This window comes from Asparagus officinalis, chromosome 5 (assembly GCF_001876935.1).
Source record: "Asparagus officinalis chromosome 5, Aspof.V1, whole genome shotgun sequence".
Lineage (NCBI taxonomy): Eukaryota > Viridiplantae > Streptophyta > Magnoliopsida > Asparagales > Asparagaceae > Asparagus > Asparagus officinalis.
The window spans coordinates 12,934,368-12,948,926 of record NC_033798.1 but is presented as its reverse complement, the minus strand read 5'-3'; the positions used below and the strand labels follow the sequence as shown (position 1 = coordinate 12,948,926).

The 14,559-nt window shown below is 36.4% G+C and overlaps 2 protein-coding genes across 5 annotated transcripts; one reads left to right on the top strand and one right to left on the bottom strand.

Moving 5' to 3' along the window:
* Window positions 1-4,605, top strand: LOC109842833 (acetylornithine aminotransferase, mitochondrial-like). The gene is made up of 3 exons (XM_020411732.1): window positions 1-569; window positions 2,597-3,031; window positions 3,824-4,605. The coding sequence occupies exons 1-3, from the start codon at window positions 165-167 to the stop codon at window positions 4,361-4,363; spliced, it is 1,380 nt and encodes a 459-aa protein (XP_020267321.1). The 5' UTR covers window positions 1-164; the 3' UTR covers window positions 4,364-4,605.
* On the bottom strand, window positions 5,697-14,536 carry LOC109840570 (AMP deaminase). 4 transcript variants are annotated; one of them, XM_020409266.1, is made up of 18 exons: window positions 14,406-14,536; window positions 14,257-14,308; window positions 14,016-14,143; window positions 13,792-13,855; window positions 13,606-13,721; window positions 13,404-13,471; window positions 13,162-13,304; window positions 11,442-11,503; window positions 8,896-9,009; window positions 8,523-8,663; window positions 7,896-8,048; window positions 7,668-7,721; window positions 7,477-7,587; window positions 7,077-7,250; window positions 6,922-7,002; window positions 6,258-6,356; window positions 6,041-6,158; window positions 5,697-5,958 (listed from the first exon to the last, which is right to left on the bottom strand). In XM_020409266.1, the coding sequence occupies exons 2-17, from the start codon at window positions 14,294-14,296 to the stop codon at window positions 6,090-6,092; spliced, it is 1,617 nt and encodes a 538-aa protein (XP_020264855.1). In that variant the 5' UTR covers window positions 14,297-14,308; window positions 14,406-14,536; the 3' UTR covers window positions 5,697-5,958; window positions 6,041-6,089. The 4 variants fall into 4 exon arrangements, with proteins under 4 accessions (XP_020264855.1, XP_020264856.1, XP_020264857.1 ...); XM_020409267.1 differs by having other exon boundaries at window positions 5,697-5,953; XM_020409268.1 differs by having other exon boundaries at window positions 6,089-6,158.

Sequence of the window (14,559 nt, the reverse complement as noted above, 5' to 3'; positions counted from 1 at the left end):
CTCTCGCTGCAAACTCTCATTCTTTCTCATTCCAAGGGTTTTGCAATCTCCAACCCCATATTCCCTACTTTCAATTTCTCTCCAAACTTTTCGAGATCATTCAATATCAATCTGCACTAAAAAACCCCTAAAATTCATTCCTCCTGGAACTCCGACAATCATCAATGGCGACCTTGAATTCTTTTCTAATGAACCCCATTTCACGATCAACCCATCTCCATCGCCAATTCGAGCTAACCAAAGCTACAAACTTCTCAAAGATCTCATCTTGTTTGGTTTCAGAGAAATCCCAAGAGAAAACCCTGACCCCTTCCAATTCAAAGAAAGCGAAGGAGATTATGGAGATGGAAGCTAAGTACTTAGTTGGGACTTACGCTAGGGCTCCAATAGCCCTTGAGAGGGGAAAGGGATGCAAGCTCTACGACGTCGACGGGAGAGAGTATTTGGATATGACGGCGGGGATCGCGGTGAATTCGTTAGGGCATTGTGATGGAGATTTGGTGGAGGTGTTGGTTGATCAGGGGAATTCTCTTTGGCATGTTAGCAATGTTTATTACTCGCTGCCGCAGGTGAGGTTCCATGGGCTATCTATTGATTGCATACCACGTGTTTGATGAAATGCTATAATATTTTCAATGTTGATGTTTCGAGCTAAGGAGCATGTAAAGGGACCTAGGAGAACTCACCTATAAAAGCTAATTGTTAGAGGAAGGGACCCCAAGTCTCTTAAAAACCCACAGTTGATTCCTCATTTAATCAATGTTGGGACCAAATGGATTCTAACAGAATATGACCCCATCATCTAGTTTGTGGACATTCTTGCTTGTAGGAGGCAAACCTGTTATAATTGCAATTAGATTTGAGTATAATTGAAAGGTGATGAGTGTGGTGTTATTTTAATTAAGTTACAAGCTTTACTGTTCTTGAGCTCTAAATCAATCTGATTGGTTGGTCAATGGTCGGTGATCCACCTTTTGCATGCACTATACATGTTTGATAAATGGTTCTTCTAACCGTAAGGGTGGTGTTTCTATCATTATTTTGTGTGTTTTAGCGTAAATTGCACGAGTACGGGTGCGGGTATGAGTACGGGACACGACAAATTTGTAAAAGGTAGGGTATGGGGACACAACTGGAACTCATGGGATATAATCATAGTGCTGAGCTATATTAGTAAATGACCATTTTAAACCGTAGTTCTTAGGGCTTAAACGAACTTGAAACTTGTTCAACGAGTTACAAAAAACGGATGTGAAGTGTAGGATATATATCCAAGAAGTGTATGATGAGTGTTTTAAATAAAACATGCATTGTATAATTGAGTACTGGTTTGAATAAATACACGCATATGTTTAAAGGAGTGTCCAAGAAGTGTGGGGTTGGATACGACATGTGTCGGGTACATGCACAGCCCCATATTAGAAGTACCCAAATAACATAGGTTTTAACATTCTGCTTGATCAGTATATGGCATTCATCGGGTGATAAAATTACTTATTCTTGCATAAACTGTGGCATTTCTTCTAGTTTTCTGTCATGCATTTCCTGTTAGTCACCGGGGAGGATCTATGGAGTGAAGCGTTCACATTATATTACTCTTTTTTAAACCTCTGTTCTGAGCCATGCTCCCTGGTCATAGTTATATTATATGTCATCTATTGAAGAAGAGACTGTAGGACCATTGGAGATAATAGATGAGTTCTCTGTTCCCTTTTTACTCAATCTCTTTTGTGAACTCAGGTTTCAAACTTGTTTATAAGACATTTTGTTTGACACACAAAAGGGTATATGAAGCAATTTCAAGTAGCCATAATCAAATCAAGACAGGTGACTTGTTTGATGAACTAATGTAAATAATTTTTGACTTGGTGCATGCATTAAAAGATATTTCTCTTACAAATGATTCTTTAACTGAAAAAACTGTATGAGTTACTAATATGTCATTACCGTATTCTCTTGCATCAGAAGAGTTTGGATCTGTTCTCTAACCGGATGTGGTACCAAAAAGTTTCAGGGTCATGTAAAATTTTTCCATGACGGTATACACCTATGTCTTCTCTGAATTATTGGCCATTGGCCATGATTTAATCACTTAGAGATTGTTTTGACCTATTAGATAAGCTTCCTTAACAACAAGGATGAAGATTTGATAACCAGTCTACTATTTTGAAGGGACTAGCAGACATTTGGAAGAACTAGGTTTTTCTCTTACTTGTTATATCTTTGCTTTTGATACGATTGTATGCTTTGGTATGCCTTTTTACTAAAGGTGGATTTAATGAATATAATTAGGAGTCAGTCCTTTATCCTCCTGAAAATTGCACGCCTTTCATGACAAATTATTTTCCTTTCGCTTTTGGAAGAGTTTTTATTATAGAGTGAACGGAGTTCTTTGCGTTTGTTGAATGTTTTGCTTTTACAAAGTTAATAAGTTATATACTTGACCTGCTTTTCACTTTGAAGTGGACATCATGGGCAAATATTAACTGTGCGAGACCTGTTTATTCTCCTCAATACTTGTAACTTCAGCATAAGAAATTTTTTCCTTATTTCCAGTTATCTTATTGTTTAAGCATATATGCCGTATTTATTGCAGGTGGAACTTGCAAAACGGCTTGTAGATTGCTCTTTTGCAGACCGTGTTTTCTTTACAAACTCGGGAACAGAAGCAAATGAGGCAGCTATAAAATTTGCTAGGAAGTATCAGAGACACATAACTGATGTTGGAAAAGAACCTCCTAGAGAATTCATTTCCTTCAGTAACAGCTTCCATGGAAGGACAATGGGTGCTGTTGCTCTAACAAGTAAAGAACACTACAGGATACCCTTTGAACCCGTCATGCCTGGAGTTAGATTTTTAGAATATGGTAACATTGAAGAAGCCAAGAAGGCAGTAGTGTCGGGCAAGATTGCAGCAGTTTTTGTGGAACCTATCCAGGGTGAAGGCGGGATATATAGCGCAACAAAAGAATTCTTGCAAGCACTCCGTACTGCTTGTGATGATGCTGGAGCTCTCTTGATCTTTGATGAGGTACACTACATCAACTTCAAGGTTCCTTTGATCAGGAAATGGGTTTTCCCCCCTTCATTTATTTCAGTTATATGCTTAAGCTGTAGCTATTAGAGCGTTGCTTTGCTTATACTTGGCATGAGCATAACTTTGGTCATAGTTTGCAACTTTACCATTGATATTCGAGTTTGGAGCTGCTCGTGCCCTTTTTTATCCAGTCTAACCTTCTATGTTTATTCTTTCTTTCTAGTTTATTATGTCTCTGTGGCAAATGAAGGTCTATTATAGTTGTTTTAATCTTGAAGTTATATTCAGTGTAGTCATATATTTGTTTGCTTAGTTTCTCTATCATAACTGATATAAATAAGTTCTAGAAACCTTATTCTAATGTCATTAACGCTGCACAAGTACAATGAGAGTGGAGATAGTACCTCTTACCAAACACTTACAATACTATGCCTTAGCTCCAAGGTATAATCACTATACTTGGGAACAAAATTACATTTGTATACCCTTCTAAAATAAGCTTGGGGCTTATATTCCCATTCGAACGGTGAAACTAGCCTCTTTTTTAATGGAAAATGAGGTCCCAGTTTGCTCTCCTTCAAACAATGCATACTTTTTACTAGCTCTTCTAGCCAAATGAAGCCCAAGATTTTTGGTTTGTGGGCCTCCAGTGATATATAATATGCTATCATGCTTTTCTATGATTTTGTCATTGTAAATGCTTTATCCGTTAATCCTTTTACTTTCCACTTCTCGATTTAACTCCATTCTCTTGACTTTTGTGTTTGCGTGTTATTGAATCTCCAGGTTCAGTGTGGATTAGGACGAACTGGTCATCTCTGGGCCCACGAGGCCTATGGCATAGCACCAGATATAATGACACTCGCCAAACCACTTGCTGGAGGCTTACCAATCGGTGCATGCCTCACGACCGAAAAGGTTGCCGAAGCCATAAACTATGGAGATCATGGAAGCACTTTTGCGGGCAGTCCTCTTATTTGCAAAGTAGCCCTCAAAGTTCTCGATAAGATCCAAGACCCCATGTTTCTTGCCAATGTAGCAAGAAAAGGGCTTCACTTGAAAGAATTACTTAGCGAGAGGTTGGGAGGGAATCGACATGTGAAGGAAATACGCGGGCTCGGGCTTATTGTAGGGATCGAGCTCGATGTTCCTGCTTCTTCGTTAGTCGATGCTTGTAGAGACTATGGACTTTTGGTTCTGACTGCTGGGAAAGGGAATGTGGTTAGGTTGGTTCCTCCATTGATAATATCGGAGGACGAGCTCGAATATGCTACCGAGGTGATTAAGAAATGCTTGCCTTCACTTGATGCTGAGAATAAAAATTAAGTGTGCTGAATCCCCTTGTTTATATATCAGATCTGATTGGAAATTAATTTTTCTAGATTTGTAGATTAAACTTTTATGTTGTAGGACAAATAAAATGATGTATTATGAAATATTTTCAATTCGTTTCGTTAGGGGACTTTTCGTGCTAACTGTTTGTGGGGTAGCAATTAGTCATGTTGTTGAAGGAGGGCAGGGCGCATGGTTGTTCAATATGAATTTGGAGATGCAATTTGGATGAATAATCTTACGACATGCAAGCTAACAACTTTTCACCTCGATCTCAATGCACAAATCTTTTGTATGAGTTGTGTATAAATTTATCAGTATGTACGTTTGAGCCTTGACATCCTCTATGGGACAAAATGATCAAAATCTATTTTAAAATATTGGCGAACTCTCAATTTTCCTCCTAAAGTACTGATTTACCTGTTTTCACTCTTAAACTCTGTGTATGTGTCTAACATGGTTATTTTCTTAGCTCACGATCAAACATTTACAGATTGATAATGTCACAGTTTTTATGCATTTTTTGGATTTTCTGCAACTTAAAATATAAATTTTCATTTTGAAAAAAGGATAAAGGATCAACACTTTTCGAGGAGAGTTGTTGGGAATTTTTCTTTAGTTTAGGGTGAATGAGACAAACTGATAAAAATTCATGAAGGAATGCAATAATATACTGTCATTTCATTTATTTGTTAACTATTTGATTACAGGCTCTCAAAATGACCAGATTGAACATGTACACATAGTGTGAGAAAAAAAACATAAGCAATTTGATAATTTACAGAGGAAATTGTGAAGGCGCTAATTTTTTAAAGGATGAATTGTTTACTGTAGACTTGTTTATTATGGAGAAGGAGAGCACCCATGCGGTTGTGTTTTATCAGTTAAGCTATTGTTCCTGAAAGATTATTCACCTGTTCAAAAAAACCACAACAGATTGTTGTTACCGATGCATGCATGCGCCATAATTTTCGTGATTTCCTGTTGCACATTAGGGATCTCGCATTAGCTTCGTTTAGATTTTCTCATCTCATAAACTGCAAGGTTTTCATCAAGTGGTGAGAGGATAGAAACTGCTCAGATTCTAAGCGTCTCCAATATTTGAGCATGGATTCAAACAAATTTCATGAATCCTAGTGAATGAAATAATACCCACAGAAGGGAACCAAATCTTGATAATTTCGCTTCGACTAACCTGACCGATTGTTCTGTGAACACAACGTTCACGCAATAATTTCGCTTCTACCGAAACCTGAAAAATAGGCACGAGTTCATGGACCATCCGAGTCCATAGAAATCAGCAGCTAAATCATGATAAAACACAGAATAACACACTTCAACCAAATTAACATTATTAGATAAATAAATAGAAACATTATACTGATATTACTGTTAAGCTTAACATAACCATCGTAACGAACATATTCGCCTGTAAGTAATCTGCAACTACAGACTGATTATTCTATTTAGAGCTCTCGTGCAGACTTGTCGCGAACTTCTCATCCCTCTTCAAAAATGGTCAATGGTCATTAGTTAGGCAAGCCGCAGAGAATTATCAGGACAGCTTCGTGCTAGTTACTGTTTCTGGACTGAACATAAAATAACCGCACATAATTAGAAAACAAATTTCTTAGGAGATCAAGTGGATGTAGATAATAGCGCATAACTTACTATAAGATTGGCTATAATAACGTAGAGTACTTGTACACAAGCAACCACCTTATGCATCAATTTCTTCAGGTATTTTAGCCTTCCCTAAATAAACCAGTTCCATCTCCTCTCTCCAAATCTGCAGGTATAAAATATAGAGAAATATCCATAATCCTTTAGTTTTACATACTAGAAATCAAAGAAGGAAAAGAAGGAAAAGAAGGAAAACAAAACGCACCGTATCACGGAACTCAAGTCGAATATGAGGCACATTCGTTTTGTGAATATCATTTCCGTCGGGTCCTCTTTTGTAGTACATTTTCCCAACCCAATGAGACTACAATAAATAAAACTCCAATCAGATTAAGAAATGGGAAAAGCAGCTAAAGATGGATACTTGCATACCAAAAGATGAAAGTGGACAATCAATATGTTTATTGACTGGTGTCAAAGTTACAGAACCATACATTTGGGCATGCTCTATCCAACAGTGAATTGTTAGATGTCTGTCGTTTGATTTGGTTAGTGTAGGCCACTTAATGCGCCAGTTAGGAGAGATGATAAGATTACAGCAAATAGAGCAAAAAGGAATAGAAGAGAGACCTTAAATAAAAACTTGGCTGGAAACAATAGTTAAATGGAGAAGATGACCCATAATATAGCAAGATGGAAGAATAGGTAGGATATGTAGAGACTCCAAAACTTCGGGACAAGGCCTGATTGTTGCTGTTGCGTTAAAAGTGGGTTTTTATTGCATCACAATGTAGAAGCTAAATGGTTTAATCTATCATCTCACTAATTAGAACTTTTTTCCTGCTTTGCTTCATACAAGAGTTCTGAAATTTTAAAATACCTGCATTCAAACTGAGCCTAAAATCTAAAGCATTGAAACTTTTGCACACCTTGAGAGCATGTGAAAAGCCAGATTGGTAAACTGAATTCCTAGCAATTTCACATAAATCGCATGCACTAAGCTTCCACACCTGTTAAAAAAAAGAATTGCTTTAGCATCTGATAAGTAGTCATACAGTAGAGAAGGCGGTGAGAAGGAGCTTACTGAAGCTGCAATGCTGTATTCCTCCACCAACGGTTCTTTTGTTAAATGGATTTGCAAGGGGTCATCAGATGACAGAGAAACATTAAGACCTCGAGAGAAAAACACCGGAAGAGGGTTTCGATGGTAATCCAGAAATAAGGAATTGTTGCTCAAAGGAGACATTGCAAGACCAATCTGGGTAACAGAATAGGCAACAATGTAAGTCACCATCCTAAGAAAAATAGAAGTAAAGCATGTCGAACTACAATGATACGCCACCCAACACCCCCCTCTTCTTCCTCCAATACCCAGAAATCAACATACAGAACATCAGAAAAAATTCTAAGTGAGAGCAGAGGAAGAAAATTTATTGCATGAAGACCAATTAAGATAGAATACTAGCTAGTGACGCAACAAATACCTGAGACAAATAGTACAAGTACTGCAATACAGGGGATTTTCTCAGGTTGATTCCATGAGCAATGTTGTGAGTAAGAAGAAATGCTGCAGCAAGGTGATCTATATCACCAGCCTGCCAGTAAAAAGACCATAAGAAAAACACTGCATATTGGATTAGAAAAAAGAAAAAGAAAATGATGATTCATTTAGTACCTCCCCACAATGAGGGCGAAGTTTGATAGTTCTCATTCCCTTCGATTCCCGGAGCTAAAACATTTCCAATAGACAATTGATTAATTACCATCTTAGTGTCAAACAGTTTTAAACCATGACAAATCATGCATTAAAAGTTTAAAGTGCAGGTAAGCTGAGATTGAATAGCTCTGGGTGTTCAAAAAAGTGCTCATAAACTCATACACGGACGGAGATAAAAGAGAGAACCTTGTTGAGTGTGTAGAGGTTTGCATAGCAATAGTATGTATAATATGAAAATGCAGGATTAAACATGTTGGTCCACTGAGCCGGTGTAGGCATGTGCTTTGTAGGACGCCTTTCAGGTTTGCTTTCATCATCCACCAAATCCAAACCAACTACCTAAAGCAAAAGAAGCACAAGCATCGGTCACCGCCAAAAAGATTACATCATTATATCAAATAGTATAGCATACAACTCCATGTACTGGAGATCATACCAATATTTATTGCACACTAGTAAGGAACTGCTCTTAAATTCTTTATGCATGTGAGGAAAAGATACTTCTCCGCAAAGTATATGGAACCTTTCTCATTCAAACTTGAAGTAAAGAGTTGTAATATGATCAGGTTCCGCATCAGTAATGGAAATAAAAGAAAATTTGCCACTACGAAGATCTTTAAAATCATCACTTATTAATTCAATTCACCCAACATTTAAAATAACAAGTTCCTCATAAAATACAAAAAATTGTACCAATAATAAAATTAACTCAGCAGTATTCTACAGTAGTAAAATTAAGGGCGAATCTCTAAGATGCCTGCATAAACTGTACAAGTGTATAAAGAAGTGGAATAAAATAGTAACCAAACGGACCTGTTTTAAGAAGACGTGCAATTGAGGATGTGAATCTGGGTCAACAGTGACCTCAAATAGGGGAAGAAAAATATTATCAAGAATGTTTTGAAACGACGTGACTATCCCCATTTCCCTGTATATATTATACAGTCGTGGAATCTGCAAAAAGGAGGAAAAAAAAGATGGCAGTGTTATGTAGCTTTTGTTAAGTTAAAACTTAAACGATACACTTATTGCATCACCACAGGTATCAAAGGGATCAACATGAAGAGCTTCATATTTCATTAGTATGTCATCTGAATGTTTCTTACTATACAATAAGTTTACCTGAATTAAAGCTAAACATCCTGGAACCACTATATGACAAAACTTAAAGAGTTATAACTGTTACCTGAATCAACCAAACAACATTGTCACTGTATAACTCATTATTCACAATCCAACTAGCTAACTGATCCCATTCGCTCTGTTTCCTACCATAAATTGATATCCTATACTCTGCCATCTGCAAGAAGAAATATAAGCAGGACATCAAACAATGAAATATTTTGTAACTAAATGCCAAAGGATTACGTGAAAATTTTTAAATAAAACATGGTACAACATTAACTAAAAACACTAGGATACTGGGATAATTGACCTCCAAGAAACTACAAAGGGAAGAAAGCATTTCAAGAAAAGATTTGGAAAATTTTATCCAAGAGTCTAATCTTGATATAGAAAGCTCTCAACAAGTGATTCAGCTCAAGTTCTTTCATAATTCGAATTTCATTAATACCTGTAATGTTAAAAATCTTATTCCAAATCGATTTAAACTTCTATTATGAACATTTGTTGTATGCATTGCTAAATCAAACAACTGTGAATTCATAAATAGAAAAACTACACAAAGTATTTCATAACTTGGAGGATAAAATAAAATAAGGAGTAATGGCAGCTGGCAGAGAGACACGGATAAAAACAAAGCTGATAAGCATACTGCTAAGGACATACTGATAAGTCAAATATGAAGGGTGTCAATATAGCACGTAAAGGTCTATTTAGGCTGCAAATAGTGGAAGATCCTATGCATGTTGGTAGTTATTTTCTGACCTATAGTTGGTTTAAACCAAGTGAAGAACGATTGACATCTTCTTAGCCAACAAATAGTGAAAGATCATACGAATATTTAATAATCATATTGTTGCTCCATAATTGTAGGTTTAGACCAAATCAGTCAGGGACCACCATTTCCCACGGATGATTAAGCTATACACATACGAAGGGGAGATCATTGGGAATCATGTATGAGCATAGTTTCTCATTGGAATAAAGATCGTTGAAATTAAATGGAAAGTTAGGGTTAAGGCCTAGCTTTTGGGTTAATTTGGTTCTGGACCTTTGTTTTGAGGCTCATAAGTCCCAGAGGGGCTCAATTTCTCCCACAAAAACGTATGCAAACCTTTTCAGTTAATTTGATTCTGGACCTCTGTTTCAAGCTTCAGATTCTTGGGTTCAGTTGGAATTAGGTTCCTCTTAAAAACATCCAAAGAAGATACTGACAAATATCAGAACACTAATCTGCTATCACTTCCATGAGACAGCAAGTAAAATCAACTAGTACTTTTTTTAATAACCTCTTGTAGCTCATTTACTTTTATTACGATAAATAAGGGATGAGTGACACCAAGATGAAATACACATATCCCAAACTAGGGCTGTCCAAAAAGCCCGCCGGCACCGAGGCCCGCCCTGGCTGGAACCCGGCCCCAGGCCATGGCGCCCGGCTGGAACCCGCCCAGGCTGGCCGCGGTCCGGTCGTCGGCGCCGCGCCCGGCCCGGCCCGGCCTGGTCGTCGCCGCACCGGCCCGGGCACTGGCCCGGAAATAGTAAAGTTTTTCTTATATATATATAGATACTATATATACTCTCTCCATAGTATATAATTATATATCTAAGTTATACTCTCTCTTACATATGCTATAAGTCAATATGTTATGAGTATATATAAGTATACTCTCTCTATATAAGTATATGATATGTATATAGTCATGCTCTCTTAATATATGTGTAATGTATATATAAGTATACAGGTGTATAGTCTCTCTAATATAAAGTTATATTAGTATACTCTCTCTTATATATGCTTTTATATATTATATAATATATATATATATATATATATATATTACTATATATATATATATATATATATATAATATATATTATATATATATATATATATATATATATATATATTATATATATATATATATATATATATATATATATATATATTATACTCTCTCTCTTAGTATATAAGTATACTCTCTCTTGTATATGTATAATATATGTATAAGTATACAGTGTATACTCTCTTATTTATGTATATATCTCTTATATAATTATATATATGTATAAGTATACTCTCTCTTATATATGTATAATATATGTGTATATATATATAGTATAAATATAAAGAAAACCGGGCCAGCCCGGAGCCCGGCCTGTTTGGGCCCGGGCCCGGACTCCGGTTTTGCCCGGCCCGGGCCCGGTTTTTCGGGCCGGGCCGGATGGACAGCCCTATCTCAAACTCTGAACTGTTGCATGAATCATTGAAGCTACTTTATAGTTACTCCAGAAGGTTTGTGAGTTGATCTGGAGACTAAAAATTGAATGGCCCAAGATAGATTATATAGTTCTTCTTGACATTGTTAACTATATCATGGGTTTGGAAGAGACAATGAAGATTACGAGTCAATAATGTGAAAACCCTGGGCAGTTAAGTAATTGTACCCAAAATAGATAGAGCCAGCTTTTTAAAGATACAACAGCAAATGTGCCTACTAAAATGTTTCGATTATATGCTAATGAGAAAAGCCAATAGAACAAAAATGGTCATTTGCCAGAAATTTTCAAGAAAAGAGGAAAGAATGAAACAGATGTGAAGGATTTCACCTGATATTTACTTGCAGCAAGGTCAGAAAATACTTCTTTTGTAAGTTCAGCAAGGAAACGACCTGGTGGAGATAAACCATAGGAAAGAAGTTAATATACAGTTCAGCAGTGGTCCATTCTAAATGGGTTGCTATAAGGGAAAAACACCAAGCGTAGAGCCATATACAACAAGAAAATGAAATAAGCCAAACTCGAACAAAAATCTTTCCTATGAGAATGAATAACTTCAAATCTCACGTTACAGATGCTATAGCAGCAATTAAAACCTAGATACGATTCGTATGAAATGTGGTGAACTCAAGTATGTTTATACATGAAATCAGATGTGACAAAATAAATAGGGTCTCATTTATGAGTAACTTGAAATATCTAATACTGCAGATGCCATAGCAATAATACAAAAACTAGATGACAATCCTTATCAAACTTGGTCAAATATGTTCCCAAATGAAATTAGTTGTAAATAATTAAATAGAGCCACATTTTCCAAGAATATTTCTTACTGAAAATTTTAAAACTTGCTGGCATAGCATGCTTCTGAGATATCCCAAGTATTGAAGGGTCAATTGACAGTCATTTACATGGCTGAGCCCTTGTATTCAAATTAATTTGCATCAAAGAGAGAAGAAGAAAATGAACAGGAAAAGAAACAGAGTAATGGTTGGCAAATATAAAACATGAAGGAAAGCAGGTTTATTTCCTTTCTCTTTATAGAGTTTAGAGCCTCCTTACTATTGTTATTGGAGTGCCATAATGGAACAATGTAATTGACTGCTGCATTTACAAGGCTTCTCAGGCAGACCAGAAATTGAAATACCACTGGAATATAATCAACCTATCACTCTGCCAGGTTTATTTCCTTTAGATAGTTTAAAGCCAAGTGGATTCTATTCATTTTCATTCATAAACAACAAAGCTTTGACAAACAATGATTACAAGAATTAGAATCTGATCAGATGTCTAAATCTTACATTGCAGATTATGGAAAGGAGGCCAAGTCTAGGTTGGCATTTTATTCATCTGATCCAAAGGATGCCATTTATTGTCATGAATCATCAACATTGTTTGAACTTCAGTTGTCCAACGAAAAAAAGGATAAAAGGAAAAGAAAGAAAAAGACAAAATAAGGAAGAAGCAAAAGAACGAAGAAAAACTATGAAGAGGTAACAGCTAGAGGACCGGGAACTGATAATGAGCGTTGGAAATTGGAAGTCCAGACCGTGATGCAAATTATCCCTAATAGTATGTTCTTAGAGTTGTAGGAAACAAAAGTAATAAAGATACTTGGCAAATTGCAAATTCAATTTTTGCAACATTAAGTAAAAGTCATACTGCAGGCTAAAGTCACTATACCTATGGTTGAATAGAAAGAGAAGCATTAAAGTGTGACTCGGTTAATATCTTTCATAAGTATTTTTGTTCAATGGCAGCTGCAACTTGCAAGACGTAGACAGTAGATTAATAGAATGGTGTTAGGACATCATTGAGAATGGATCCACTCCTACTCTCAACATACCACTCCTACCCGTAATACACCAAACAGTGACCGCATATGTTGCCGAAGAGTGCGTGGTGAGAATTGGACACGACTTCAAGGTCATGGAGTCTAAAGGCCACTCGCCACTCAAAAAGTTGAAAAGAACAGATGAGTGTGTGGTTCTAAGTCCCAAACATGCAACATGCATATATATCTTCATCTCTATGATCAGCAAAATGGTACCTTGAATAAGATTGTCTTGCTTTAGGAAAATCTCCCTTAGCCTACTCTGACCACAAGGGTTATACTTGAGATTGAACTTGTCAAATCGATGAAATGTGCTCTTGTCAGCATGAACATCCAAGAGATCAACATTTAGGTCGTATCTGTTAAAAAACAACATTTGGGTAAATATAATAACATGAATCGAAGAATAAAACATAGAAATGAAATTTGATGCCAATAATTAAAGAAGAATTCATTACCCAGTCAGATCTAAGCTCTCAAAGACCTCTTTTAAAGTCAAATAGGTCCCATCTCTAAATATGACAACCTATTCAGGAAACAAACACACATCATCATACACACAGTTCGTTAATACAAGTAAATGCAAACTTCCAGGAAAAGATCCTCTTTGCTACATGAAGCATAAACCCTAGCATAACTTAAAGCAAGAGAACCTCGTACCTCATCGGGTTCCTTTCTCAATTTTGACTTTATGAATCGTAAAAGATGTTTCTGATTCATGCATGCTGAGTGATGTACATGAGTATCAACCTTCCTGACGTTATAAAAATCACGATGTGGTGCAGTTTTCTGAGCAAGGAATTCTCTATCCGCATTGAGCATTAAGTGAAGACTGAATTTCTGGATGTGGTGCAGTTTTCTGAGCAAGGAATTCTCTATCCGCATTGAGCATTAAGTGAAGACTGAATTTCTGTAAGGAGACAGCCGTAAGGTTTATCCAAGTTAGTGTAACTTCAAAATTAAAAGACTTTCTACAAAATAATCATTATTAATTGTAGGATATTGAATTTAAAAAGAATCAAAATCTCATCCAGTATAATATTCTGGCATTGACAAACTAAGGTCATTACTTGCTCCAGAAGATTTAACCGATGGTGACATAAAGTTCGGATATTTCCTGCAGAAATTACTCGAAGAATATGATGAAAATCTGTGAAAAAGGTTGTAGCATCGACCACAGGGAAAATTCTTTCCATTGCTGTAGGCAGGGGGAAAAAATATCAAGAATGATTTTCCGTTAGAAAAAATAGGAGGGATATTAAGGAAGCAACAAGTACTACATAATGATACACACACCAATGATGTACTTACAATGTTGACTTGTATATACATGCACAACTCCGTCCACCATTTGAAAGAAATGCTAAAAAGTTGGACAGAAATTTGTTAATAAACTATTACGAAAGAAAGCATTTTATGTTAAATGATTGAAGGTGTGACAAAAGAAGAAATGAACGCACATCTGATTTCTGTTGAGTAGTATATGCAAAAGGGTTTGGATTTGGCTTTGGTGTACCAGGGTCCGTTATGACTTCCTTTTCCCAAGGAGCAATCTCTTCTTTGAACACATAACTCTGTCTCAATTCAAGGCATTCTTGAATAACTTTGTAGACC

Coding starts and splice junctions, on each gene's coding strand:
- LOC109842833 (XM_020411732.1), top strand. CDS start 165: ATGGCGACCTTGAATTCTTTTCTAATGAACCCCATTTCACGATCAACC. Junction 570..2,596: donor TTTATTACTCGCTGCCGCAG/GTGAGGTTCCAT, acceptor TATTTATTGCAG/GTGGAACTTGCAAAACGGCT. Junction 3,032..3,823: donor CTCTCTTGATCTTTGATGAG/GTACACTACATC, acceptor TTGAATCTCCAG/GTTCAGTGTGGATTAGGACG.
- LOC109840570 (XM_020409266.1), bottom strand. CDS start 14,296: ATGGTGGACGGAGTTGTGCATGTATATACAAGTCAACATT. Junction 14,144..14,256: donor TGTATATACAAGTCAACATT/GTAAGTACATCA, acceptor CCCTGCCTACAG/CAATGGAAAGAATTTTCCCT. Junction 7,722..7,895: donor ACCTCTACACACTCAACAAG/GTTCTCTCTTTT, acceptor GAAATGTTTTAG/CTCCGGGAATCGAAGGGAAT.